Source organism: Pelodiscus sinensis, chromosome 4, assembly GCF_049634645.1.
Source record: "Pelodiscus sinensis isolate JC-2024 chromosome 4, ASM4963464v1, whole genome shotgun sequence".
Taxonomy (NCBI): domain Eukaryota; kingdom Metazoa; phylum Chordata; order Testudines; family Trionychidae; genus Pelodiscus; species Pelodiscus sinensis.
The window spans coordinates 133,801,680-133,827,209 of NC_134714.1; the positions used below are offsets into that span (position 1 = coordinate 133,801,680).

Consider the following 25,530-nt stretch of genomic DNA (forward strand, 5'->3'; position numbering starts at 1 on the left):
CGTCGCTAGAACACGAGACGCCCCCGACCCCCACTCCTGCCCCATGGAGAGAAACCCCGGAATTCGGAAAGGTCCCGTCCCGCCCATTCGACACCCGCTCCCGCCATTCCCTGTCCTGCGCCGGGACAGGCTGCCATGCGGGACGGCGCCCAGCCCAGCCCACAGAGCCCCCAGGGAGCGGCTGGGCTGAGGGTGCCTGTTCTAAAATGAAAGGAACTAGAAATCAAGCCGGTCCCACGTTTATTAGCGCGATGGCGCTGAGGTGGAACTGCACGGTGCAGCAAAACCAGAGCTACTGCAAAGAGTGACGGAATGGGAATATGCACGGCCCTGCGCCCTCGGAGATGGGGGGTTGCTGGGAAAGGAGGGGGCTGTATTTCCTTGAGAGCCTTGGGAACTCCAGCTCAGGCAAGGGGCTGGGGGCTACAGAGATGGAGGGGAGCTGGCTGTGGGCGAGGACTCCTGGATTCTCTCCCCAAAGCCCCTCACAGGCACGTACTCCTGGCAGCTGTCCCCGCCCAGGTTGGGCCCGCACTCCAGCGAGTAGGAAAGCTGCACATGGCCCCGTTCCAGGTTGCACATGAGCGTGACGTTCCTGCCGGCCTTGAGTTGGGTGAAGCAGACTCCCAACAGGTCGTCCGGCGAGATGTCGCTGTCCCACACCTCCACTTTCAGTTCGGGCTCCTCTGGTAGCGTCACCGCCCCGAAATCCAGGTCTTCGTTCCACTCGGGGTTGTCGTTGTTTGCAATGAGGCTTGTCTCCAGCTCCTGGCCTTGGAAGAAGACCTTGACGTAGCCGTCGGTGGTAGTTGTGATGTCCCCAAACAGCTCTTTGCCCGACATCACACGAACCTTCAGCCGGGCCCCACCCCGCCGGAGGGAGCAGCACATGGAGTTGGTGAGGGGGTTCCCGGAGCAGTGGCAAGTGCAGGGATCCAAGGTGTCGGCGTAGCCGCCTTCTGAGCAGCTCCAAGGACACATCCTCTGCCCCCGCTCAGCCACGTACTCCTTCACTGCCTGCCTCAGCGCCTCCCGCCGGGGGTCTCCCGGACTCGCCAGGGTGTGGATGGGCCCCAGGGAGTAGGAGACCAGGCTGGATCTGGCTTTGAGGCTCTCCAGCCAGGCTGTGAATGTCGTGGTGTTCTGGGTGGTGGAGAAGAGTTCCTTGGTGTGGCGGCTCCCCCCCGTCACCTCAATGTGCTTCTCCAGGTAGGGCACCAGGGAGCTGAAGTTGCCCTGGCTACTTGGCTCATGGGTGTGGGAGTCCGAGGGGAACTGGTTCAAGCCCAGGTCTTCCAAGAACTCAAAGCCCAGAGTCTCCCTGATTTCAGTGTCTGTCAGCCCGTCCAGCGCTGCCCGGCAGGTCGGGATGGCCGTCAGCTTCCGCATGCGCCCGCCGAGCGCTACGTGGCTCAGATAGTGGGTGCCGTATGTGGCCAGGAAGGACCGGTACGTGTCAGGTTCGTAGCTGGGTGGAAGCTGGCGCATGGCCTGGGAGAATTGTGGAGCCAGCCGGGGCTGATGAGTAAGTCTCAATCTGCCCAGAAGGGAAAGAAAGATGAGACAGCTACAGTCCCCTGCTCCTCTCCCCAGGAAAACTGGCCTCACTGCCTCAGTGATAACTCTGTGGCTTTCCTGAGGGGAGGTCAGTAGGTGACACTCTCCCTTATACTCAGTGCTCCCCAATGGCTCCAGTGAAGCAGTAGGAGTAGCAAACCCAAAAGAATGACCAGATGCAGCAGGAGGCGCTTTGCTACAGGGTGAGGGGCAGGAACCCAGCAGGGGGCACTGCGCTGCAGGGGGCGGGGCGGGGGCCCAGCAGGGGGCGCTGTGCTGCAGGGAGCAGGTGGGGGCCCAGCAGGGGGCGCTGTGCTGCAGGGAGCGGGGCAGGGGCCCAGCAGGGGGCGCTGTGCTGCAGGGAGCAGGTGGGGACCCAGCAGGGGGCGCTGTGCTGCAGGGAGCAGGGCGGGGGCCCAGCAGGGGGCGCTGTGCTGCAGGGAGCGGGACGGGGGCCCAGCAGGGGGCGCTGTGCTGCAGAGAGCAGGGCGGGGGCCCAGCAGGGGGCGCTGTGCTGCAGGGAGCAGGGCAGGGCCCAGCAGGGGGCGCTGTGCTGCAGGGAGCAGGGCGGGGCTCAGCAGGGGGCGCTGTGCTCCCGGGAGCAGGGCGGGGGCCCAGCAGGGGGCGCTGTGCTGCAGGGAGCAGGGCGGGGGCCCAGCAGGGGGCGCTGTGCTGCAGGGAGCGGGGCGGGGGTCCAGCAGGGGGCGCTGTGCTGCAGTGAGCAGGGCGGGGCCCAGCAGGGGGCGCTGTGCTGCAGGGAGCGGGGGGACCTACCGGGGGGATTCTCACCTGTAAAACACACAGGACACGTCATTGAGCACAAACATGTACTTGTCCTGCTGCTCCTTCTCGTAGGCGAAGCTGGCGAGCGGGGATCGCGCCCCCCCCAGGGCCAGGTCTTTTGTCTCCTCCGTCAGATCCAGCCCCTTCTTCCAGTCGTTGGTCACAGCCGATGCCACGGCCTGGGCCACGGCCCCAGCTGACTGCTCCACCGAGCTTCTCACCTCCTGTTGGCAGGAAACGGTTTCCTTCCAGTCCACCACGGCCAGCGGCACCTTCCTGTCCTGCCGCGGGGTCTGGCACAGGGTGCAGGTGCCATCAGGGCCTTGCCACAGGCTGGTGTCCAGCAGGGAGGCCTCCGTCCAGCCCAGCGTGGTGATGTCGATGCCCTTCCCCACCAGGCTGTGCCAAGGCATCGGGGGCGTCGTCTCACTGCACTTCTCAGCCGTGGCGGTGTAGCAGTAGGGAGAGACTCCAGGGAGAAAGAGGAGAAGTGGGATGAAGATGCTGCAACTAGGCATGGCTGGTGCGGTAACGCCTTCACCAGGAAGCATCTTTCAGTGTCTGAGCCTCCCTAGTGGGAGAGAACCAGAGAGAGCCTTCATCAATGGGAATCCAGTGGCAAGGAGTTCCACAGGCACAAGACATACTACCAGTATTCCAGCAACCTCCAAGCTGCTACAACTCTCCCTGGATGTGAGAGGAAAGATTCCAACAACCAATGTTAGAGCTGGCCCACCCCTCTGAATCTAACAGAGAATTTCTGCAGGGGGGGGGGAGGATGGGAGCAGTGCAGGGGCTATGACACACACAAGATGGCAGTTCTGATTCTGTCCACTAGGGGGCAGTTGATTATATTGTGTGTAGGAGGGGACATAAAACACACATTAGTGAGTCGTTCTCATTCCATGCAATGGACAAGCTGCTGTGCACAGCCCTCCCCCCACGCCCCAATGAATCTCCCCTCCTGTCGGGCTTTGAATCCCCCCATGAGCAGCGGCCGCTCAGGCAGGGGCTCTCAGACTGTGTCTCCCTCCCAAGGGATCCATCGCATGGCCCTGAGATGCGGCCACCTCTGTGGTGCAGCAGCTGGGGAACAGCAGTGGTACCACGTAGGTAAGGGGGGTGTAGGGAGGGGCTGTGGTCCCCCCTGAGGTTTGAACCCCTACTCTTAGCTGCACCAGGGCCTGGGCTGCTCCCAGCTCTGCCTGTGGGTCACGAGGTTTGTACCAGGGAGGCGGGGGAGGCCGGTCACAAAGGGCTGAGCCTGCCAGGCACTGAGGGACCGAGAGAGGATCCTGCAAACCTGGCTGGTCCTCCGCCTTCTGGGCAGAATCAAAGGGCAGGAGCAAACGGTGGGGGGAGGGGGAGTCGTGGGGGCGCAGGGGGCTGGATGGGGACCAGGCGGTTCAGTTTATTCCTTAACGACCCTGGGAAAGGCACAAACACAGAGGTGGAACATTCCCCGTCTTGCTGCAGGGCAGAGCTGCCTGCCCAGCGCTGCAAAGGGGCCTCCCAGCACTGGGTGCCTGGGCGCCGGGGGCAGAGGGAATCCAGGGAGCGGAAACGCAAAGGAACGCACAGGGCAAGACAATCCCACGTGTGACCCCACATCGGGGGGGGCGCGGCTGGTCCCACTCCAGAGAGATCTGGGAGTCGCTGCGGAGAGCTCCCTGAAAACCTCTGCAGTGTCTGTCGGAAACGCGCAGAGAATATTGGGAATGGTTCGGGAAGGAACCGATCACAGACAGAAAGTGTCGCACTGCCGCGATGTACAGCCATGGCAGCCCACAGCGTGAACTCCACAGGCCGGCCTGGAGGTCCCACCTCAAAAAGCAACCTTGGATTTGGGAAAGGTAGGGAGAATGGCACCAGAAATGCTTGGAGGGGCCCATCCTTAAGGTGACATAGGCCATTGGGTGCCAGCAACGCCCCCTGCCCTGGGCATCCGCCAAACCAGACTCCCTCTGAATAGACGGATCAGTGCACACAGGTCAGGCATTAGGAGCAGCAACATACAAAAGTCCCCTGATCAGTTTCAGACTTGCAAGCTGCCAGCCTGAGACAGAAACCTCCAAACACAGACCGGAGAGAGATTCTGCTGAGCTGGGATTCAGGTGCAAACTGGACTCCCCGAGCCAAGGTCTAAACACGCCCAGGGAGCCGTTCTCCCAGTGCACTGGGGAATTTCCCGCTCACGTCCGAATTTGGGCAGACGCCCTCAGCGGTGCCCAGACCCGGCCCGGTCCATCACACAAGTCCCTTGTCCAGGTGTGACTCCGCCCGGCAGCCGTGGCTCAGACTCTGCAGAGTCACAGCAAAACTCCTCAGCTGGGGATGGGCCCCCCCGAACGTCCACGACCCGCCCAGAGCCTCGACTCGCCGGCCCATCGGCCCTGCCACCCTCGGTGGGGACGCCTGTTGTGTCTCCCAGAAGCAAACCCCTGCGATCCCAGCACGGAGCCGACACGCCTCCCCTCCGCACACAGCCCACAGGCAGGGGAGCAGGACAGACAGACGCAGCAACGCACAAGCTTTCCCTAGACACCCACGGAGCCCACTTGTACCCCACGGAGCCCAGAGGTTCACAACAACTGTCAGGTCACAACAACCATCTCCCTGGGGTGTGTGCACTGAATTAGGGGGTCTCTGCCCCTCACCTTGCCCCCGTGTGCATGCTGGGATGTGGGGCCAGGCAGGAACGATTCCTGGGGCAGGGGCGCTGGGGCAATGGGGAGTGGTGGGAGATGTGGGGGGGCAGGTGGAGTAGGAAGGGGGTGAAGGAGGAGATCGGGGGTTCAGGGGTCAGAGGGGTCAGTGCTGGGGGGACAGAAGGGGGGACACCAGGGCGGTGGAGTCAGCTCTGCACTTTGCTTGGGAAGTTCCCTCCTTTGCCCGGGCACCTCCCCTGCCCCCCCCCCCCCCCTGCGTTTCCCCGTGTCCGGCACGTACCTGTTCTGTGCCCAGGCCGGAGGGATCCAGCGCCCAGACTCCCTGCCGCCGGGTTTGCCGGGTGCCCTCTAAATACAGCCCCAGGCGCTGGGGGCTGGTGTTCCCAGGGATGCTCCGCCCCCTCCCCTCGGGCCCCCCCCTCTCTCCGCCCACCCCGTGGTGCCTGGCCCAGACACTGACCCTCCCTCAGCCCCCCCCTCCAGCCTGGGCAAAGGAAACCCTGACCGGCCGCCCCTCCCCCCGCCCCCGGTGAGCCCCCGGCCCCCCCAGAGCCTGGGCAGACCCCCCTCTGCATCTTGTCAGGGCTGGCAGAGCCTGAGTCCTTCCCCTCTGGTGCCAGGGCTGTGGGGCCCAGTCCCCTCCCCGCCGCACCCAGGGCCGGAGGGGCCCCCCGCCCACCCCAGCCGGCCCAGAGCTCCGCAGTCCCAGGCTGGCTGGTGCCCTGGGGGAGGGGTGCGTGGGGCCCCTCTAGGCTCTGGGGCAGGAGGAGGGGGGATGCTACATTGAGCCCCAGCACTGCCACTGACGGGCCAAGTGGGTGAACGCGGAGCAGCTTCCCGAATATCCTGACCCCACCCCCAGGCCCTGCCTTCCTGCTGCCTCTTCCCCCCCCCACTCTGCCCCTTCCCAAGTCCTCCCCCCCCCCCCCCCACTGCTCTCTGGTCTGGCTGCTGCAGTCCCTTTGACACCTGTGCCCAAGGAACTGCAAGCGGCAGCCTCAACCCTGAGGCTCCCCTGCTCCCCGCTCCCCTTCCCGGCCAGCATCCCCTGGGAACTAAGCGCTAGTGCAGCCCCTCAGGGGAGATGCCAGTGTTGCCCACCTCACTAACAATACCCTCAGTGCACTTTTTTCTACAGGTGGTGCACGTTGCAGAGGCCTCGGCGCACATAAAAAATTATTCCGCACATAGGTGGAAAAACTCCACCAAGAGATGGAAAACATTAGAGAGAAATTGCTCCTGGCTGGCTACGCTGCTTGGTTCCTCTGCTCCCCTGCCAGCCGCTGTCCCCACAGCCCTGGTTACAACCCTCTCCCCCTCCGACTGACCCACCCCCCAAGAAACACCCGAAGCCGCCCTGCTGTTCCCCTCGGGGTCCCTGGGTAGGGCTCTGAACCCTCCTCCTGTCTGATCATTTCTTGTATCCTGCATTTATCTGAGCTTTGGACTCAGCGGTTTCTTCCCCCTGAGCTGGGCAGGACATGTCCCCACCCCCACTGTCCCAGGTTTGATCCCCACCCCCACTGTCCTGGGACTGCGATTGGCGGGTTTGGTTCCTACAGTGTAAACAAAGCTGAAGAGCCAATCGGAAGCTGACAGTAAAAATCTTCCAGGGACGCTGGCTCCAGCCCCGGCATTTCCCAGAAACCGCCCAACTGTAAAGGGCGGGGGGGGGGGGGGGGGAAGAACAGCACACAGAGCCCAGAAAAGGTCGCTGGCCTGTTCCCCACTGACCCAGCCCCGACGCACTGCAGGGCGGGTGGGGGGGAGTGCGACTGACACTGGGGAGGCAGCCGACGTGTGGGCCCTTCCCAGCTCTGTGCAACAGGCCAGCCCAGGGAGCTGTGTGTGGCGGGCCAAGCCCTGGAAGGGATGGCAAAGGGCAGGGAAAAGACAGGTCCCTTGGGTGTCACTGGGCACCAGCTTGTGGCTGATTTGGAGGCTCTCCCAAACAGCAACACGGAAAACCAACCGCCCCCTAGTGCACAGAGTCAGAGCTGCCAGCTTGCGTGTGTCATAGCCCCTGCACTGCTCACACCCAGCAGCGATTCCCTTTGGGATCCGGAGGGCGAGGGGTGGGCAGGCTGTAGCATAGGTTGCTGGCGTTCTCCCGGGAGGGGTGTAGAGGTTGCCGGTTTCGGGGATGCTGCCGGGATGGGTTGTGCCTGTGGAACGTTGCTAGTTCCAGAGGCATAAAACCAGAGACTCGAAGGCACAGTCTGTCTGTGGATGAGAGTCGGAGGCCCGGCGCTTGAGCTCAGCCCTTTGGCGGAGCAGCAGGAGCAGCCGTGGCTGGGAAGGGTCCGGTCCCATCCTCACGGCTCCCAACCCAGCCCCACTGACACGGACACTCTGGGGCGAAGGAGAACAAGAGAAAAGGGGGAAAGACACAGGAAACCGGATTCCCGCCTGTGGGAATTTAACCCTGTTCTCGCGTTGTCGCTCTCCTCTGGACTCTGGCCGGGTGTCCACGTCCTCCCCGCAGGCAGCTCCCCGGGGCGGGCCGGCTCTCTAGCTACGGCCTCGCCTGCTCCGAGTGGGACAGGAGACCGGCTCCTCTGTCCTACGTACGGCCCTCCCTGTGGGGCACCCGTCGGCAGGCAGGACACCGGGCTACATGGACCTTTGGTCTGGCCCAGTCTGGCCGCTCTGATGTTTGTAACCTCTGAGCTCTGTGACAGGGAAAGGGGGGCAACGAGGGGCTCCCAGAGCCCTGGCATGGGGGAATGGGGGACACACAGAGCCCCTGATATGGGGGAAAGAAGTGGGGGGGCACAGAGGCCCTCGCATGGGAAAGGGAGGAACGGCTGCTATGAAGGGACACAGGTCGCTGTGGGGCCACAGAGATGACAGGGCAGGGGAGGGTGTTCCCAGGAAAGGCACCAGGGGGCGCCAGAGCAGCAGCCAGCAGGGCCCCAGGGGGCAGGGGAGGGTGTTCCCAGGGGAGGCACCAGGGGGCGCCAGAGCAGCAGCCAGCAGGGCCCAGGGGGGCAGGGGAGGGTGTTCCCAGGAAAGGCACCAGGGGGCGTCAGAGCAGCAGCCAGCAGGGCCCCAGGGGGGCAGGGGAGGGTGTTCCCAGGGGAGGCACCAGGGGGCGTCAGAGCAGCAGCCAGCAGGGCCCCAGGGGGGCAGGGGAGGGTGTTCCCAGGGGAGGCACCAGGGGGCGCCAGAGCAGCAGCCAGCAGGGCCCCAGGGGGGCAGGGGAGGGTGTTCCCAGGGGAGGCACCAGGGGGCGCCAGAGCAGCAGCCAGCAGGGCCCCAGGGGGCAGGGGAGGGTGTTCCCAGGGGAGGCACCAGGGGGCGCCAGAGCAGCAGCCAGCAGGGCCCCAGGGGGCAGGGGAGGGTGTTCCCAGGGGAGGCACCAGGGGGCGCCAGAGCAGCAGCCAGCAGGGCCCCAGGGGGCAGGGGAGGGCGTTCCCAGGAAAGGCACCAGGGGGCGCCAGAGCAGCAGCCAGCAGGGCCCAGGGGGGCAGGGGAGGGTGTTCCCAGGAAAGGCACCAGGGGGCGTCAGAGCAGCAGCCAGCAGGGCCCCAGGGGGGCAGGGGAGGGTGTTCCCAGGGGAGGCACCAGGGGGCGTCAGAGCAGCAGCCAGCAGGGCCCCAGGGGGGCAGGGGAGGGTGTTCCCAGGGGAGGCACCAGGGGGCGTCAGAGCAGCAGCCAGCAGGGCCCCAGGGGGGCAGGGGAGGGTGTTCCCAGGGGAGGCACCAGGGGGCGCCAGAGCAGCAGCCAGCAGGGCCCCAGGGGGGCAGGGGAGGGTGTTCCCAGGGGAGGCACCAGGGGGCGCCAGAGCAGCAGCCAGCAGGGCCCCAGGGGGCAGGGGAGGGTGTTCCCAGGGGAGGCACCAGGGGGCGCCAGCTTGTGGCCAGCAGAACTGGGCCTGGTTTATTCAAAAGTCGCTTTTACTCTCTGGGCCTAGGGGGCTGTTTTGGGGCTTGTGCCAATGCAGACGCCCGTCGCTAGAACACGAGACGCCCCCGACGCCCACTCCTGGCCCAGGAAGGAAATATCCCAGACTTTGGAAAGGTCCTGACCTGCCCATTCAACACCCACTCCCGGCCATTCCCTGTCCTGCGCCGGGACAGGCTGCCATGCGGGACGGCGCCCAGCCCAGCCCACGGAGCCCCCAGGGAGTGTCTGAGGTGAGGGTGCCTGTTCTAAAAAATAAAGAGAAATCAAGCCGGTCCCACATTTATTAGTGTGATGCTGCTGAGGTGGAACTGCACGGTGCAGGCAAAACCCGAGCTCGCCCTCGAAGTTGGGGGGTTGCTGGGAAAGGAGGGGGGCTGTATTTCCTTGAGAGCCTTGGGAACTCCAGCTCAGGCAAGGGGCTGGGGGCTACAGAGATGGAGGGGAGCTGGCTGTGGGCGAGGACTCCTGGGTTCTCTCCCCGTAGCCCCTCACAGGCACGTACTCCTGGCAGCTGTCCCCGCCCAGGTTGGGCCCGCACTCCAGCGAGTAGGAAAACACCACATGGCCCCGTTCCAGGTTGCACTTGAGCGTGACGTTCCTGCCGGCCTTGAGGTAGGTGAAGCAGCCTCCCATCAGGTCGTCCGGCAGGACGTCGCTGTCCCACACCTGCATGTTCAGTTTGGGCTTCTCTGGTAGCGTCACCGCCCCGAAATCCAGGTCTTCGTTCCACTCGGGGTTGTCGTTGTTTGCAATGCAGCTTGTCCGCAGCTCCTGGCCTTGGAAGAAGACCTTGACGTAGGCGTCGGTGTTGGTTGTTACATCCCCCCACAGCTCTTTGCCCGACATCACACGAACCTTCAGCCGGGCCCCACCCCGCCGGAGGGAGCAGCACATGGAGTTGGTGAGGGGGTTCCCAGAGCAGTGGCAAGTGCAGGGATCCAAGGAGTCAAAGTAGCCGCCTTCTGAGCAGCTCCAAGGACACATCCTCTGCCCCCGCTCAGCCACGTACTCCTTCACTGCCTGCCTCAGCGCCTCCCGCCGGGGGTCTCCCGGACTCGCCAGGGTGTGGATGGGCCCCAGGGAGTAGGAGACCAGGCCGGGGCTGGCTTTGAGGCTCTCCAGCCAGGCTGCAAATGTCGTGGTGCTTTGGTTGGTGGAGAAGAGTTCCTTGGTGTGCCTGCTCCCCCCGATAACCTCGACTCGCTTCTCCATGTAGGACATCGGGGAACTCAAGTTGCCCTGGCTGCTCGGCTCGTGGGTGTGGGAATCTGAGGAGAACTGGTTCAATCCCAGGTCTTCCAAGAACTCAGAGCCCAAGTTCTCCCTGATTTCAGCATCTGTCAGCCCGTCCAGCACTGCCCGGCAGGTCGGGATGGCCGACAGCTGCCGCACGAGTCCACCCAGCACTGCCTGGCTCAGATAGTGGGTGCCGTACGTGGCCAGGAAGGACCGGTACGTGTCAGGTTCGTAGCTGGGTGGAAGCTGGTGCAGGGCCTGGGAGAATTGTGGCGCCAGCCGGTGCTGAGGAGTGAGTCTCAATCTGCCCAGAAGGGAAAGAAAGAGGAGCGATGAGCCAGCGACAGGCCCCTGCTCCTTTCCCCAGGATAACTGACCGCCCCACCTCAGTGCCAACTCTGTAGCTTTCCTGAGGGGAGCTCAGTAGTTGACACTCTCCCTTATACTCAGTGCTCCCCATTGCCCCAGTGCAGCTGTGGAGGGAGTAGCAATCCTAACAGAATGACCAGGCCCAGCAGGGGGCGCTGTGCTGCAGGGAATGGAGCAGGGCCCAGCAGGGGGCGCTGCGCTGCAGGGGGCGGGGCGGGGGCCCAGCAGGGGGCGCTGTGCTGCAGGGAGCAGGGTGGGGGCCCAGCAGGGGGCGCTGTGCTGCAGGGGGCGGGGCGCGGGCCAGCAGGGGGCGCTCTGCTGCAAGGAGCGGGGCGGAGGCCCAGCAGGGGGCGCTGTGCTGCAGGGGGGGGGGCGCGGGCCAGCAGGGGGCGCTTGCTGCAGGGAGCGGGGCGGAGGCCCAGCAGGGGGCACTGTACTGCAGGGAGCAGGGTGGGGACCCAGCAGGGGGCGCTGTGCTGCAGGGAGCAGGGCGGGGGCCCAGCAGGGGGCGCTGTGCTGCAGGGAGCAGGGGGGGCCCAGCAGGGGGTGCTGTGCTCCAGGGAGCGGGGCGGGGGCCCAGCAGGGGGTGCTGTGCTGCACGGAGCGGGGCGGGGGCCCAGCAGGGGGCGCTGTGCTGCAGGGAGCAGGGTGGGGGCCCAGCAGGGGGCGCTGTGCTGCAGGGGGCGGGGCGGGGGCCCAGCAGAGGGCGCTGTGCTGCAGGGAGCGGGGCGGGGGCCCAGCAGGGGGTGCTGTGCTGCAGGGAGCGGGGCGGGGGCCCAGCAGGGGGTGCTGTGCTGCAGGGGGCGGGGCGGGGGCCCAGCAGGGGGCGCTGTGCTGCAGGGGGCGGGGGCCCAGCAGGGGGCGCTGTGCTGCAGGGGGCGGGGTGGGGGCCCAGCAGGGGGCGCTGTGCTGCAGTGGGTGGGGCGGGGGCCCAGCAGGGGGCTCTGTGCTGCAGGGGGCGGGGCGGGGGCCCAGCAGGGGGCGCTGTGCTGCAGGGGGCGGGGCGGGGGCCCAGCAGGGGGCGCTGTGCTGCAGGGGGCGGAGCAGGGACCTATTAGGGGACTCTCACCTGTAATACACACAGGACACCTCACTGAGCACAAACATGTACTTGTCCTGCTGCTCCTTCTCGTAGGCGAAGCTGGCGAGCGGGGATCGCGCCCCCCCCAGGGCCAGGTCTTTTGTCTCCTCCATCAGACCCAGCTCCTTCTTCCAGTCGCTGGTCACAGCCGATGCCACTGCCTGGGCCACGTTTCCAGCCGACTCCTCCACCGAGCTTCTCACCTCCTGTTTGCAGGCAGCGTTTTCCTTCCAGTCCACCACGGCCAGTGGCACCTTCCTGTCCTGCCGCAGGCTCTGGCACAGGGTGCAGGTGCCATCAGGGCCTTGCCACAGGCTGGTGTCCAGCAGGGAGGCCTCCGTCCAGCCCAGCGTGGTGATGTCGATGCCCTTCCCCACCAGGCTGTGCCAAGGCATCGAGGGCGTCGTCTCTCTGCACTTCGGTGCCGTGGCGGTGTAGCAGTAGGGGGAGACTCCAGGGAGAAAGAGGAGGAGTGAGATGAAGATGCTGCAATTCGGCATGGCTGGTACCAGGGCGCCCTCACCAGGGAGCGGCTTTCTGTGTCTGAGCCTCCTTAGTGGGAGAGAAACAGAGAGAGCCTTCATTAATGGGAATCCAGTGGCAGGGAGTTCCGCAGGCACCACACATGCTACCAGCATCCCAGAAATATCCAGGCTGATAGAACTCTCCCTGCATGTGAGAGGAAAGATTCCAACAACCTACGTTAGAGCCGGTCCACCCCTCTGAATCTAACAGAAAATTGCTGCATGGGGTGAGCAGTACAGGGGCTATGACACACACGCTGGCAGTTCTGATTCTGTCCACTAGGAGGCGCTTGGTTTTGTTCTGAGTAGGAGGGGATGTAAAACACATTGGGGAGGAGTTCTCATTCCATGCAATGGCAAAGGTGTCCAGCAGGGAGGCGTCCTACCCCCACCTCACCCCCCGGTGAATCTCCCCTCCTGTTGGGCTTTGAATCCCCCCATGAGCAGCAGCCCCTCCAGCGGGGGCTCTCAGACTGTGTCTCCCTCCTAAAGGGCCCTGAGATGCGGCCACCTCTGTGGTGCAGCAGCTGGGGATCAGCAGTGGTGCCACGTAGGTTAAGCGGGGCTGGGGGTTGTGGGCCCGTCTGAAGTTTGAACCCCTGAATTTCGCACTTGAGCTCTGCTTAAGGCCCAGGCCCCAGGCCCAGAGGCAGCTCTTAGCTCCACCAGGTCACAAAGGGCTGGTCCTACCAGGTACTGAGAGACCCAGAGAGGATCCTGCAAACCTGGCCAGTCTTCCACCTACCAGACAAAGGGCAGAGGTGCCAGGAACGCACAGGGCAAGACAGAATCCCACGTGTCCACCCCAAATCGGGGGTGGTGCAGCTGTTCCCACTCCAGAGAGACCTTGGAGTCACTGTGGATAGTTCCCTGAAAACTTCTGCAGTGTCTTGGCTCAGACAGAAAAGTCCAAACACAGAAAGGGGGGTGGGGACACAAGGGGTTAAACATTAACAGGGTCCCCTACAGTCAACAGGGAGGGGCCTCTCCGGAGACACAGGCCCTGCGCTGGGTGTTCACATCCCCAGTGTCAGAGGCTGCCAGTGGCCCCCAGCGGCTCCTGGGCTCCGGGATCCCGCCAGCCAGCGGCCATGCTGGCAGGCAGAGGGCCCGGGGGGCACTAACAGCCTGTCCCTGCGCCTCCTTCCAGCCTGCAGGGAACTCCCTGTGACTGGCCCGAGATGGGCAGGGGCCGGGTGCCGATCCATGCAGCGAATCGCCCCTTGGCGGCCCTTCGGAAGTAGCAGGCCGGGCAGGAAATCACCTGGCACCGGGCATGGCCTGGAACCCGACACGCCGGCGCGGGAAAGGCGTCTCCGCAGCTCCCACGCTCCTGATCTCTCCCGGGAACGGAGCTCAGACCCTGTTCTCACCTGTGTGTGCTGACCTCTCACCCAGTCCCCCCCCCCAGTTTCGTAGGGTGGGGTGCAGTGACCGGGGGGCTGTGAGTGTGAGCCGGGGAAGAGCTGAAACACTCGCTGCTCTGGGGGAGCCTGGGGCCGAGCCTTTGGGACTGGCCATTTTTATACCATCAACCAGATTTTCCTCGTCAGATTGGACTGGCTATCGGGGAGGGAGCCCAAGGCCGGGTCCCTTTCAGGGGGCTGTGGGGTTCAGACTAGCCAGTCGGGGAGAGGAACCTGTGTCATTGCTGGCCCGGGGAATGTACGTGCTGGAAATAACCCTGAATGTTGGGGATTGTCTGGCCCGTTAATGTCACAGGTTCTGGGGGCACCGCTGAGAGGTCAAGTCAGGGCAAACTCCTTAAAAACAGGGCTACTTCCAGCGCAAGCCTGGGGGTCCTCTCTAAGGCATCGCAGGGATGGGATATTTTGCTATCACAGAAGTCTCTGGACTACATCCTGTGTTGGGACGCTCAGCCCTGCCACGCTTGGTGGGGACGCCTGTTGTGTCTCCCAGAAGCAAACCCCTGCGATCCCAGCACGGAGCCGACACGCCTCCCCTCCGCACACAGCCCACAGGCAGGGGAGCAGGACAGACAGACGCAGCAACGCACAAGCTTTCCCTAGACACCCACGGAGCCCACTTGTACCCCACGGAGCCCACTTGTACCCCACGGAGCCCACTGTGTGCCAGAGTCGCTGCATGTGGCTGATCCCTCCGGAGAGAGGGCTGCGGACACAGGTTGTTGGTTGACTGGCAAGGGGAGCCCAACGCCCTCTGCTCCATCGCCTGGCCAGCGGACCAGCTCAGGAGTCTCCTTGGGACAGTCAGTTACCAGGAGCTGCCTCCTGCTCCGCTCCTCATCCGGCCCGGGACTGTCCGTGTGGCTGAGTGCGAGTGAGACGCCTCCCTCCCCAGTTTGGATGAACAATCCCTTTCGACTGCAGTGTGCAGATCCCCTCTCCGGAGTGTTCAAAGCATTTTCAAGCCCCGGCCCCTTGCGGCTGGTTCTGTGTGTTCACAATCCCGACACGTCACACCAACCACCCCTGGCACTTTGCCCCCCTGGGCGACTTCAGGGTGACTCTCACCCGCCCTAGGATTCTGGGTGTGGGGAGAGCCAGGGCACTGGGAAAGAGACAAGGGGGCAGAGCAGAGGGACCCCTCCCTCAACCCCTAACACGCGGCCCTGAGCCCCCGACCTGTGTCTGCTCCAGGGTGTGGGTGGCTCTGAGTCCCTCTCTCGCCCCCGTGTGTGCCAGGATCATCGGGGGGCGGGAACGAGGCCCTCTGCCCTGGCTGTGTGCATAGAATTAGGGGCCCTCTCCCCCTCTCCCCACCCCAATCTGTGTGCTGGGATGTGGGGCCAGGAAGGAACGATTCCTGGGGCAGGGGCGCTGGGGCAATGGGGAGTGGTGGGAGATGTGGGGGGGCAGGTGGAGTAGAAAGGGGGTGAAGGAGGAGATCGGGGGTTTAGGGGTCAGAGGGGTCAGTGCTGGGGGGACAGAAGGGGAGACACCAGGGCGGTGGAGTCAGCTCTGCAGTGTCTCTGTTGGGTGGGAAGTTCCCTCCTCTGCCCCCTGCCGGGCACCTCCCCTGCCCCCCCCCCCCCCAATCCCAGTCACCCGCTTTGGGCAGGGCCCAGGCCGTGGCTCCCTCTCCCCAGAGCTCCGGGTTTGCCCCGGATCCGTCCCCTGCGTTTCCCCGTGTCCGGCACGTACCTGTTCTGTGCCCAGGCCGGAGGGATCCAGCGCCCAGACTCCCTGCCACCGGGTTTGCCGGGTGCCCTCTAAATACAGCCCCAGGCGCTGGGGGCTGGTGTTCCCAGGGATGCTCCGCCCCCTCCCCTCGGGCCCCCCCCCCTCTCTCCGCCCACCCCGTGGTGCCTGGCCCAGACACTGACCCTCCCTCAGCCCCCCCCCTCCAGCCTGGGCAAAGGAAACCCTGACCGGCCACCCCTCCCCCCACCCCCGGTGAGCCCCCGGCCCCCCCAGTGCCTGGGCAGACCCCCCCTCTGCACCTGTCCGGGCTGGCAGAGCCTGAGTCCTTCCCCTCTGGTGCCCGGGCTGCGGGGCCCAGTCCCCTCCCCGCTGCACCCAGGGCCGGAGGGGCCCCCCGCCCACCCCAGCCGGCCCAGAGCTCCGCAGTCCCAGGCTGGCTGGTGCCCTGGGGGAGGGGTGCGTGGGGCCCCCTCCAGGCTCTGTAGAAGGAGAAGGGGGGATGCTCACCCCCCACTCTGTCCCCTCCCCAAGGCCTCCCCCATCCCCTCGCTGCTCTCCAGCCTGGCTGCTACAGACCCTGTGCAGCATGTGCCCAGGGCACCGTGAGCTCCGGGCCGCGCTGGCTCTGGCAGCCCCAACCCCGAGGCTGCCCTGCTGCCTGCTCCCCCTCCTGGCCAGCGTCCCCTGGGAACCAAGCGCTTGTGCGGCCCCTGCGGGGAGATGCCAGTGCTGCCCACCTCACTAACAGCATCCCCAGCGCTCTTTGTGTTCTATGGGTGGTGCACCGTGTAGAGGCCTCAGTGCACATAAAAAAATATTCCGCACATAGGTTGAAAACAACTGCCGATAGGTAGAAGACATTAGAGGGAACATTGCTCCTGGCCGGCTGCACTGCTCGGTTCCCCTGCTCCCCTGACAGCCTCTGTCCCCGCAGCCCTGGGCACAGCCCTCTCCCCCTCTGACTGCCTGCCCCCCCCCCCCCCCCCCCCCCCAGACACATCCTAAGCCACCCGGCTGTTCCCCTCAAGGGCCCTGGGTAGGGCCCTGGGTAGGGCTCTGGACCCTCCTCCTGTCTGATCGTTTCTTGTCCCCTGAATTTAGCTCAGTTCTGGGCTCAGTGGTTTCTCCCCCCTGTGCTGAGCAGGACACGTCCCCACCCCCACTGTCCCAGGTTTGATCCCCACCCCCACAGTCCCGGGACTGCGATTGGCGGGTTTGGTTCCTACAGTGTAAACAAAACTGAAGAGCCAATCGGAAGCTGAAAGTAAAAATCTTGCAGGGACGCTGGCTCCAGCCCCGGCATTTCCCAGAAACCACCCAGCTGTAAAGGGCGGGGAGGGGGGGGACAGCACACAGAGCCCAGAAAAGGTTGCTGGCCTGTTCCCCACTGACCCAGCCCCGACGCACTGCAGGGCGGGTGGGGGGGAGTGCGACTGACCCTGGGGAGGCAGCCGACGTGTGGGCCCTTCCCAGCTCTGTGCAACAGGCCAGCCCAGGGAGCTGTGTGTGGTGAGCCAAGCCCTGGAAGGGATGGCAAAGGGCAGGGAAAAGACAGGTCCCTTGGGTGTCACTGGGCACCAGCTTATGCCTGCCTTGGAGGCTCTTCCAAACAGCAACACGGAAAACCAACCGCCCCCTAGTGCACAGAGTCAGAGCTGCCAGCTTGCGTGTGTCATAGCCCCTGCACTGCTCACACCCAGCAGCGATTCCCTTTGGGATCCGGAGGGCGAGGGGTGGGCAGGCTGTAGCATAGGTTGCTGGAGATCTCCCGGGAGGGGTGTAGAGGTTGCCGGTTTCGGGGATGCTGCCGGGATGGGTTGTGCCTGTGGAACGTTGCTAGTTCCAGAGGCATAAAACCAGAGACTCGAAGGCACAGTCTGTCTGTGGATGAGAGTCGGAGGCCCGGCGCTTGAGCTCAGCCCTTTGGTGGAGCAGCAGGAGCAGCCGTGGCTGGGAAGGGTCCGGTCCCATCCTCACGGCTCCCAACCCAGCCCCACTGACACGGACACTCTGGGGCGAAGGAGAACAAGAGAAAAGGGGGAAAGACACAGGAAACTGGATTCCCGCCTGTGGGAAATGAACCCCAAGTCACACTGAATTGTCCCAGCTCTGGACTGTCTCTGAGCGCGTGAGAGGACCAGGGAAGGGGGGGGGGTCGGATAAACCCTCTGACAGGCTGCCAAAGGAAGCACCCCAGAAGCGCAGGATCACACCGTGTCCAAAGCAGTGAGCCAGGGATGCCCCTGATCCCATCCACTTGGTGTGGTAGGGTCTGTCCACACTGCGTTCCTCTTTGGAGTGAGGAATGCAACGTCGGCATACCAGAGTTGCAAATGAAGCGGGGATTTAAATATCCCGCCCTTCATTTGCATACTCTCGCCCGAGTGCTCTTCCGAAACACAGCTGTTTCGAAAGTGAAAGTGCGCGCTGGCCGGGGTTAGTTCAAAATACACCCCTGGATTGAACTAACGTTACTCCTCAAAAAATGAACGCTCGCTTTGGAAACGGACTCGAAATACGCTACGCACGGTGCAAAGCTCACATTGCATAGCTCATTTCGAGCTACAGGTGCAGTGCAGACACCCTAAGAAGGCCTGTGTTTGGACGTGTGTGAGTGTCTCCCTGTGTGTGTAGGGCTGCGTGTGTGTGTCTGTGTCTTTGCAAAGGGACTTTCACCCCCAGCCTAGGCCAGCCTCGAGGGACAGCAGAGATGTGCTTACACACGTTCCCTTCTTGCATTGAGTCGGTCTACTTTTGCTGCAGTGACATGAAGTTGCCCATTTAAACTAAGAAATGTGGTTTTGCATTGTTGTTTTTAAGGTGTTCCTCACACGCACCGGTCCTGTGTGGCAGCCTGTCCACGAGCAGGACAAGGAACGGGCCTGTAGCTAGGGTTGCCAGATGGTTGAAACAAAAATACCGAACACCTCCCCCCCCCCCAAAAAAAAACACAGTGAAAAAATTCTGTTGAAGGAAAAAAAAGGGGGAGAGGAGACCAAAGTTATTGAACAAAATAAATAAATAAATAAATAAATAAATAAATAAATAAATAAATAAAGGATTCCAACACTTATTAAGCCAAAAAATTTTTTTAAATAAAACAGCATGTCCCCTTTAAGAGTGAGTGCAGGGATAGGAACAGGGAGCGGTTGAGCACTAAGACCCAGGGGAACTTCCCCTTGGTTGGCAGCCATTTCATGCCAGCAGCCTTGCAGAAGCAGGTAAGCATGGGGGCTGGAGTCAGGGGGCTGGGGGTGTTGGGGGCCAGAGGGCACTTCAGGGAGGCCAGGCGCTGAGTGTTTGTAGGGTTGCCAGGTGCCTGGCATTTTTGTCTCCTGGCCAGGGAAAAAATCAGAAAATACCGGACATCTCGGGTGTGTCTGGATTTTTTACCGGACAGGAGGCAAAAATACCGGACTGTCCGGGTGAATACCGGACACCTGGCAACCCTACCTGTAGCAAGTGTCAAACGGGTGGGATGGGACCTTCCTGAATTCCGGGGTGTTCTCTCCATGGGGCGGGAATGGGGGTTGGGGGCGTCTCGTGTTCTAGCGACGGGCGTCTGCATTGGCACCGGTTCAGCCCCTGCACAAACAGCCCAAAGCCAAGACCCCCAGTGAAACAAGCCCCAAAACAGCCCCCCAGGCCCAGAGAATAAAAGCGATTTTTGACTAAATCAGGCCCAGTTCTGCGGGGTGCAAGCTGGCGCCCCCTGGTGCCTCCCCTAGAGACTGCAGGCCACTGCTCAGCGCCCCCTGGTGCCTGGGATTTCCCCAACCAGACTTGGTGCTACATTTGCATTCCTCTCTCGAAAGAGACATGCCCTTAGAGACCTATTAGGCACTAATGTGTGTGCGTGTGTGTGTGTGTGTGTGTGTGTGTGTGTGTGTGTGTGTGTGACAAGGAGCAATGGTCTAAAGTTGCAGTGGGGGAGGACTAGGTTGGATATTAGGAAAAACTCTTTCCCTAGGCAGGCGGGGAAGCCCTGGGCTGGGTTCCCTAGGGAGAGGGAGGAATCTCTGTTCCTAGAGGTGTCTCGGCTTGACCAAGCCCTGGCTGGGATGATGGAGTTGGGATTGGCAGCGAGCGAGCCGCCCCTTGAGCTGCAGGGCCCATGGCTACCACCTTGTTCACCTTGCCCTAGGGCCGGGCCTGGGCGTAAAGCCTTGGTGGGAAGAGAGCACACAGAGCCCCTAGCATGGGAGAAATAGGGGACCCATGTCATGGGGCAGGCGAGCGTGGGGTTTGGAGAGCCCCTGCCATAGGGGGTAGGAAAGAGGAGGTCCAGGGAGGGGGCACACAAGGCGCTCGTGGGGGTCCAGTGAGCTCAGCCCACAGCAGCCCCAAGGTGTGATCCCTCCGTCAATGTTTTACAAGCACAAAGTCTCCTTGTGAGAATTGGGGGTGCCAGAGCAGCAGCCAGCAGGCCCCAGGGGGCAGGGGAGGGTGTTCCCAGGGGAGGCACCAGGGGGCGCCAGAGCAGCAGCCAGCAGGGCCCCGGGAGGGCAGGAGAGGGTGTTCCCAGGGGAGGCACCAGGGGGCGCCAGAGCAGCAGCCAGCAGGGCCCAGGGGGCAGGGGAGGGTGTTCCCAGGGGAGGCACCAGGGGGCGTCAGAGCAGCAGCCAGCAGGGCCCCAGGGGGGCAGGGGAGGGTGTTCCCAGGGGAGGCACCGGGGGCGCCAGAGCAGCAGCCAGCAGGGCCCCAGGGGGCAGGGGAGGGTGTTCCCAGGGAAGGCACCAGGGGGCGCCAGAGCAGCAGCCAGCAGGGCCCCAGGGGGCAGGGGAGGGTGTTCCCAGGGGAGGCACCAGGGGGCGCCAGAGCAGCAGCCAGCAGGGCCCCAGGGGGCAGGGGAGGGTGTTCCCAGGGGAGGCACCAGGGGGCGCCAGAGCAGCAGCCAGCAGGGCCCCAGGGGGCAGGGGAGGGTGTTCCCAGGGGAGGCACCAGGGGGCGTCAGAGCAGCAGCCAGCAGGGCCCCAGGGGGCAGGGGAGGGTGTTCCCAGGGGAGGCACCAGGGGGCGCCAGAGCAGCAGCCAGCAGGGCCCCAGGGGGCAGGGGAGGGGGTTCCCAGGGGAGGCACCAGGGGGCGCCAGCTTGTGCCGGCAGAACTGGGCCTGGTTTAGTCAAAAGTCGCTTTTACTCTCTGGGCCTGGGGGGCTGTTTTGGGGCTTGTTTCTCTGGAGGTCTCTTTTTTTCCTACCAGGGGCCGAACCGGCGCCAGTGCAGACGCCCGTCACTAGAACATGAGACGCCCCCGACCCCCACTCCCAGCCCATGAAGAAAACATCCAGAAGGTCCCGTCCTGCCCATTCAACACCTGCTATGGACCAATTCCTTGTCCTGCGTCGGGACAGGCTGCCCCACGGGACTGCGCCCTCTCAAGGCCAGAGAGCCTGCCAGTGGGTGGGGATCCGAGGGGGACCTTTTCGAACAATAACTAAAATAAAACAATGCCAGTGCCCACGTTGATTAGCGTGATGGTTTCGGTGCAAGTGAAAGGTGCAGGCAGCAAATGGAAAGTGTCCATCCGTTTGAGAGAGGGGTGGGAAATGTGGAGCTGCTGGATTTTCTCGAGAGCCTTGGAAACACCAGCGCAGCAAGCACGTGGGGCTAGAGGGTTGGGGGGGTGCGTCTTGTGTTCCCTCCACCTAGCCCCTCGCAGGCACGTACTCCTGGCAGTCGTTCCCACGCAGGTTGGGCCCGCACTCCAGCGAGTAGGAAATCCTCACCTGGCCGTATTCAAGGTAGCAGGGCAACGGAATGTCCCGATTAGTCTCCAGGTCAGTATTGCAAGATCCCAGAGAGTGGTCCGTCCACGGCCAAGATTCGCTGTCCCACACCTCCACTGTCAGTTTGGGGGTCGTCCATGCCTCCAGCGTCACCGTCCCAAAGTCCAGCTCTTTGTCCCACACCGGGTCGTTACGGTTGTCAATGGTGCCCGTCTTCATATTTCTGTCTTGGAAGAAGACCTTGACATAGGCATCAGTCCCAGAGGCGGGATCCCCCTGCAGGCCTGTGCCCGACAGCACCTGGACCTTGAGCCGGGCCTGGCCCCGCTGCTTTGAGCAGCACCTGGAGTCAGCGAGCGGGTTCCCGAGCAAGAGCATTTGCAGGGGTCCAAAGAGTCAAAGTTGCCACCTTTTGGGCAGTGCCTGGGGCAATTCCTCTTCTGCCCCCGCTCAGCCACGTACTCCTTCACTGCCTGCCTCAGCGCCTCCCGCCGGGGGTCTCCCGGCCCCACCAGGGTGTGGATGGGCTCCAGGGAGTAGGAGACCAGGCTGGGGCTGGCTTTGAGGCTCTCCAGCCAGGCTGAGAATGTCGTGGTGTTCTGGGTGGTGGAGAAGAGTTCCTGGGTGTGGCTGCTCCCCCCCGTCACCTCGATGCGCTTCTCCATGTAGGGCACGCGGGAGCTCAGGCTGCTCTGGCCGCTCGGCTTGTGTATGTGGGAACCGAGGGCAATGGGTTCAATCCAGGTCTTCCAAGAATTTGGAGCCCAGATTCTCCCTGATTTCAGCGTCTGTCAGCCCGTCAGCACTGCCCGGCAGGTCGGGATGGCTGTCAGGTGCCGCACGCGCCCACCCAGTGCTGCCAGCTCAGATAGTGGGTGCCGTACGTGGCCAGGAAGGACCGGTACGTGTCATGTCTGTAGCTGGGCGGAAGGCGGCGCAGGGCCTGGGAGAACTGTGGTGTCTGCTGGGGTCATGTGCGAGTTTAAATCTGCCCAGAAGGGAAGAAAGAGGAGCGGATGAGCCAACTATGGTCCCTGCTCCTTTCCCAGGGAACCTGGCCCCACTGCCTTAGGGCCAACTCTGTGGCTTTCCTGAGGGAACTCAGGAAGTGACACTCTCCCTTGTACTCAGTGCTGCCCCAATGGCGCTGTGGAGGGACTAGTAATCAAAACAGAATGACCAGGCCCAGAAAGAGCTGCTTTCCTACAGAGAGAGGGGCAGGAACCCAGCAAGGGGGGCTGTGTTGCAGAAAGCAGGGCGGGGTCCCAGAAGGGGCACTGTGCTGCAGGGAGTGGAGTGGGGCGGGGACCCAGCAGGGGGCGCTGTGTGTTGGGAGCAGGGTGGGGGCCCAGCAGGGGGCGCTGTGCTGCAGGGAGCGGGACGGGGCCCAGCAGGGGGCGCTGTGCTGCAGGGAGCGGGACGGGGGCCCAGCAGGAGGCGCTGTGCTGCAGGGAGCGGGGCGGGGCCCAGCAGGGGCGGCTGTGCTGCAGGGAGCGGGGTGGGGGCCCAGCAGGGGACGCTGTGCTGCAGGGGGCGGGGCAGGGGCCCAGCAGGGGGCGCTGTGCTGCAGGGGGCGGGGGCAGGGTCCCAGCAGGGGGCGCTGTGCTGCAGGGAGCGGGGTGGGGGCCCAGTAGGGGGCGCTGTGCTGCAGGGAGCAGGGCAGGGCCCAGCAGGGGGCGCTGTGCTGCAGGGAGCAGGGCGGGGGACCTAGCGGGGGATTCTCACCTGTAATACACACAGGACACCTCATTGAGCACAAACATGTACTTGTCCTGCTGCTCCTCTCGTAGGCGAAGCTGGCGAGCGGGGATCGCGCCCCCCCAGGGCCAGGTCTTTTGTCTTCTCCGTCAGACCCAGCTCCTTCTTCCAGTCACCGGTCACAGCCGATGCCACGGCTGGGCCACGCGCCACAGCTGACTGCTCCACCGAGCTTCTCACCTCCTGTTGGCAGGAAACAGTTTCCTTCCAGTTCACCACGACCAGCGGCACCTTCCTGTCCTGCCGCGGGCTCTGGCACAGGGTGCAGGTGCCATCAGGGCCCTGCCACAGGCTGGTGTCCAGCAGGGAGGCCTTCGTCCAGCCCAGCGTGGTGATGTCGATGCCCTTCCCCACCAGGCTGTGCCAAGGCATCGAGGGCGTCGTCTCTCTGCACTTCTCAGCCGTGGCGGTGTAGCAGTGCGGGGAGACTCCCGGGAGAAAGAGGAGGAGGAGCGAGATGAAGATGCTGCATCTCCGCATGGCTGGTGCCAGGGCGCTCTCCCCAGGGAGCGGCTTTCAGTGTCTGAGCCTCCTTAGTGGAGAGAAACAGAGAGAGCCTTCATTAATGGGAATCCAGTGGCAGGGAGTTCCGCAGGCACCACACATGCTACCAGCATCCCAGAAATATCCAGGCTGCTACAACTCTCCCTGCATGTGAGAGGAAAGTTTCCAACAACCTACGTTAGAGCCGGCCCACCCCTCTGAATCTAACAGAGAATTGATGCAGGAGCTGAGCAGTGCAGGGGCTTTGACACACAGAAGCCGGAAGTTCTGATTTTGTCCACTAGGTGGCACTTGGGTTTGTAGTGTGTAGAAGGGCGTATAAAACACAGATGGGTGAGTAGTTTTCATTCCATGCAATGGACAAGCTGCTGTGCACATCCCTACCCCCACCCCTGGGTGCATCTCCCCTCCTTGTGTCAGGATCCTTTAAGGTCACATAGACCATCGGGTGCCAGCAACGCCCCCTGCCCTGGGCATCGGCCAAACCAGACTCCCTCTGTGGAGGTGGATCAGTGGACACAGATCAGGCATTAAGAGCGGCAACATACAAAAGGCCCCTGGTCAGTTTCAGACTTGCAAGCTGCCAGCCTGAGACAGAAACCTCCAAACACAGACCGGAGAGAGACTCTGCTGAGCTGGGATTCGGGTGCAAACTGGACTCCCCGAGCCAAGGTCTAAACACGCCCAGGGAGCCGTTCTCCCAATGCACTGGGGAATTTCCCGCTCACGTCCTCGTCCCTTCTCCCCCTGCTGGAGATGAGCCACCGCCAGGCCGGTTCGGTTAGCTCTGGGGTCACTCTGCCTGGCTGCTTTCTCTCTTTCTTTCTTTCTTTCTTTCTCTCTTTCTGCAGCGGCTGAGGACGTGAGTTGCAGCTCCCAAGGCTCATGCCCTAATCCCCTCCTATGTGTGTCAGTCTTTAGTCCACATGCTGGCAGGCAGAGGGCCCGGGGGGCACTAACAGCCTGTCCCTGCGCCTCCTTCCAGCCTGCAGGGAACTCCCCGTGACCGGCCCGAGATGGGCAGGGGCCGGGTGCCGATCCATGCAGCGAATCGCCCCTCGGCGGCCCTTCGGAAGTAGCAGGCCGGGCAGGAAATCACCTGGCACCGGGCATGGCCTGTGTTTGGCCTGAAACCCGACACGCCGGCGCGGGAAAGGCGTCTCCGCAGCTCCCAGGCTCCCGATCTCTGCCAGGAACGGAGCTCAGACCCTGTTCTCACCTGTGTGTGCCGACCTCTCACCCAGTCCCCCCCCCCAGTTTCGTAGGGTGGGGTGCAGTGACCGGGGGGCTGTGAGTGTGAGCCGGGGAAGAGCTGAAACACTCGCTGCTCTGGGGGAGCCTGGGGCCGAGCCTTTGGGACTGGCCATTTTTACACCATCAACCACCTTTTCCTCGTCAGATTGGACTGGCTATCGGGGAGGAAGCCCAAGGCCGGGTCCCTTTCAGGGGGCTGTGGGGTTCAGACTAGCCAGTCGGGGAGAGGAACCTGTGTCATTGCTGGCCCGGGGAATGTACGCGCTGGAAATAACCCTGAATGTTGGGGGTTGTCTGGCCCGTTAATGTCACAGGTTCTGGGGGCACCGCTGAGAGGTCAAGTCAGGGCAAACTCCTTAAAAACAGGGCTACTTCCAGCGCAAGCCTGGGGGTCCTCTCTAAGGCACCGAACCAGCCCCAAAGCGCACTCGTGTTTGCCACACTGCTTCCCCAGAAACCACACGAGACTGGGGCGGCCAACTCGTTACAGACGAAGAGCCAAACGAGTGGTGGATACAGTTAGGGGCGGCCTGTGACTATAGGCCGACTCGGCCGTCGCCTAGGGCACCGCCTTCAACGGGGCACCCAATGATGATGTCACGGGGCGCACAGTGCACCCAATGATGATGTCACGGGGCGCACAGTGCACCCAATGATGATGTCACAGGGCGCACAGTGCGCCCAATGATGATGTCACAGGGCGCACAGTGCGCCCAATGATGATGTCACAGGGCGCACAGTGCACCCAATGATGATGTCACGGGGCGCACAGTGCACCCAATGATGATGTCACGGGGCGCACAGTGCACCCAATGATGATGTCACGGGGTGCACAGTGCACCCAATGATGATGTCATGGGGTGCACAGTGCACCCAATGATGATGTCACGGGGCGCACAGTGCACCCAATGATGATGTCACGGGGCGCACAGTGCGCCCACTTATGATGTCAATCCCTTGATGGCCGTGCAGGTGGGGGCGCCGATTGTGCGTTCCGCCTGATGCGCCAGCTGCCACAGCTCGCCTCGGGCCGCT

General features: G+C 63.4%; 3 protein-coding genes and 1 pseudogene across 8 annotated transcripts in view; all 4 read right to left on the reverse strand.

The window, feature by feature from the left end:
• Window positions 1-12,893, reverse strand: part of LOC102462304 (perforin-1-like) — a 113,657-nt gene extending 100,764 nt beyond the window's left edge. The window contains exon 1 of the mRNA XM_075928699.1: window positions 12,870-12,893. The gene's annotated coding sequence lies outside the window, so the exon portion shown is untranslated. The remainder of the gene's footprint in view (window positions 1-12,869) is intronic.
• LOC106732762 (perforin-1-like) overlaps window positions 1-25,530 on the reverse strand; it is a 68,645-nt gene that overhangs the window by 41,543 nt on the left and 1,572 nt on the right. Inside the window, exons 1-3 of one of the 5 annotated variants that reach the window (XM_075928684.1) lie at window positions 15,254-15,368; window positions 11,593-12,156; window positions 9,182-10,458 (exon numbers count right to left, since the gene is read on the reverse strand). In XM_075928684.1, coding sequence (XP_075784799.1) covers window positions 9,345-10,458; window positions 11,593-12,104 — 1,626 coding nt within the window. In that variant the 5' untranslated portion in view covers window positions 12,105-12,156; window positions 15,254-15,368 and the 3' untranslated portion in view covers window positions 9,182-9,344. Of the gene's footprint in view, window positions 1-9,181; window positions 10,459-11,592; window positions 12,157-12,873; window positions 13,095-14,367; window positions 14,412-15,253; window positions 15,369-25,530 lie in introns of those variants that run through there. The other 4 variants (XM_075928680.1, XM_075928679.1, XM_075928685.1 and 1 more) reach the window with 4 other exon arrangements.
• On the reverse strand, window positions 224-5,444 carry LOC142829292 (perforin-1-like). Of its 2 annotated transcripts, none has more exons than XM_075928675.1 (3): window positions 5,290-5,444; window positions 2,347-2,911; window positions 224-1,537 (listed from the first exon to the last, which is right to left on the reverse strand). In XM_075928675.1, exons 2-3 carry the CDS (start codon window positions 2,889-2,891, stop codon window positions 424-426), a joined length of 1,659 nt encoding a protein of 552 aa, XP_075784790.1. In that variant the 5' UTR covers window positions 2,892-2,911; window positions 5,290-5,444; the 3' UTR covers window positions 224-423. The 2 variants fall into 2 exon arrangements, with proteins under 2 accessions (XP_075784790.1, XP_075784791.1); XM_075928676.1 differs by having other exon boundaries at window positions 2,347-3,027; window positions 5,290-5,368.
• LOC106731510 (perforin-1-like) lies at window positions 20,711-25,423 on the reverse strand (annotated as a pseudogene).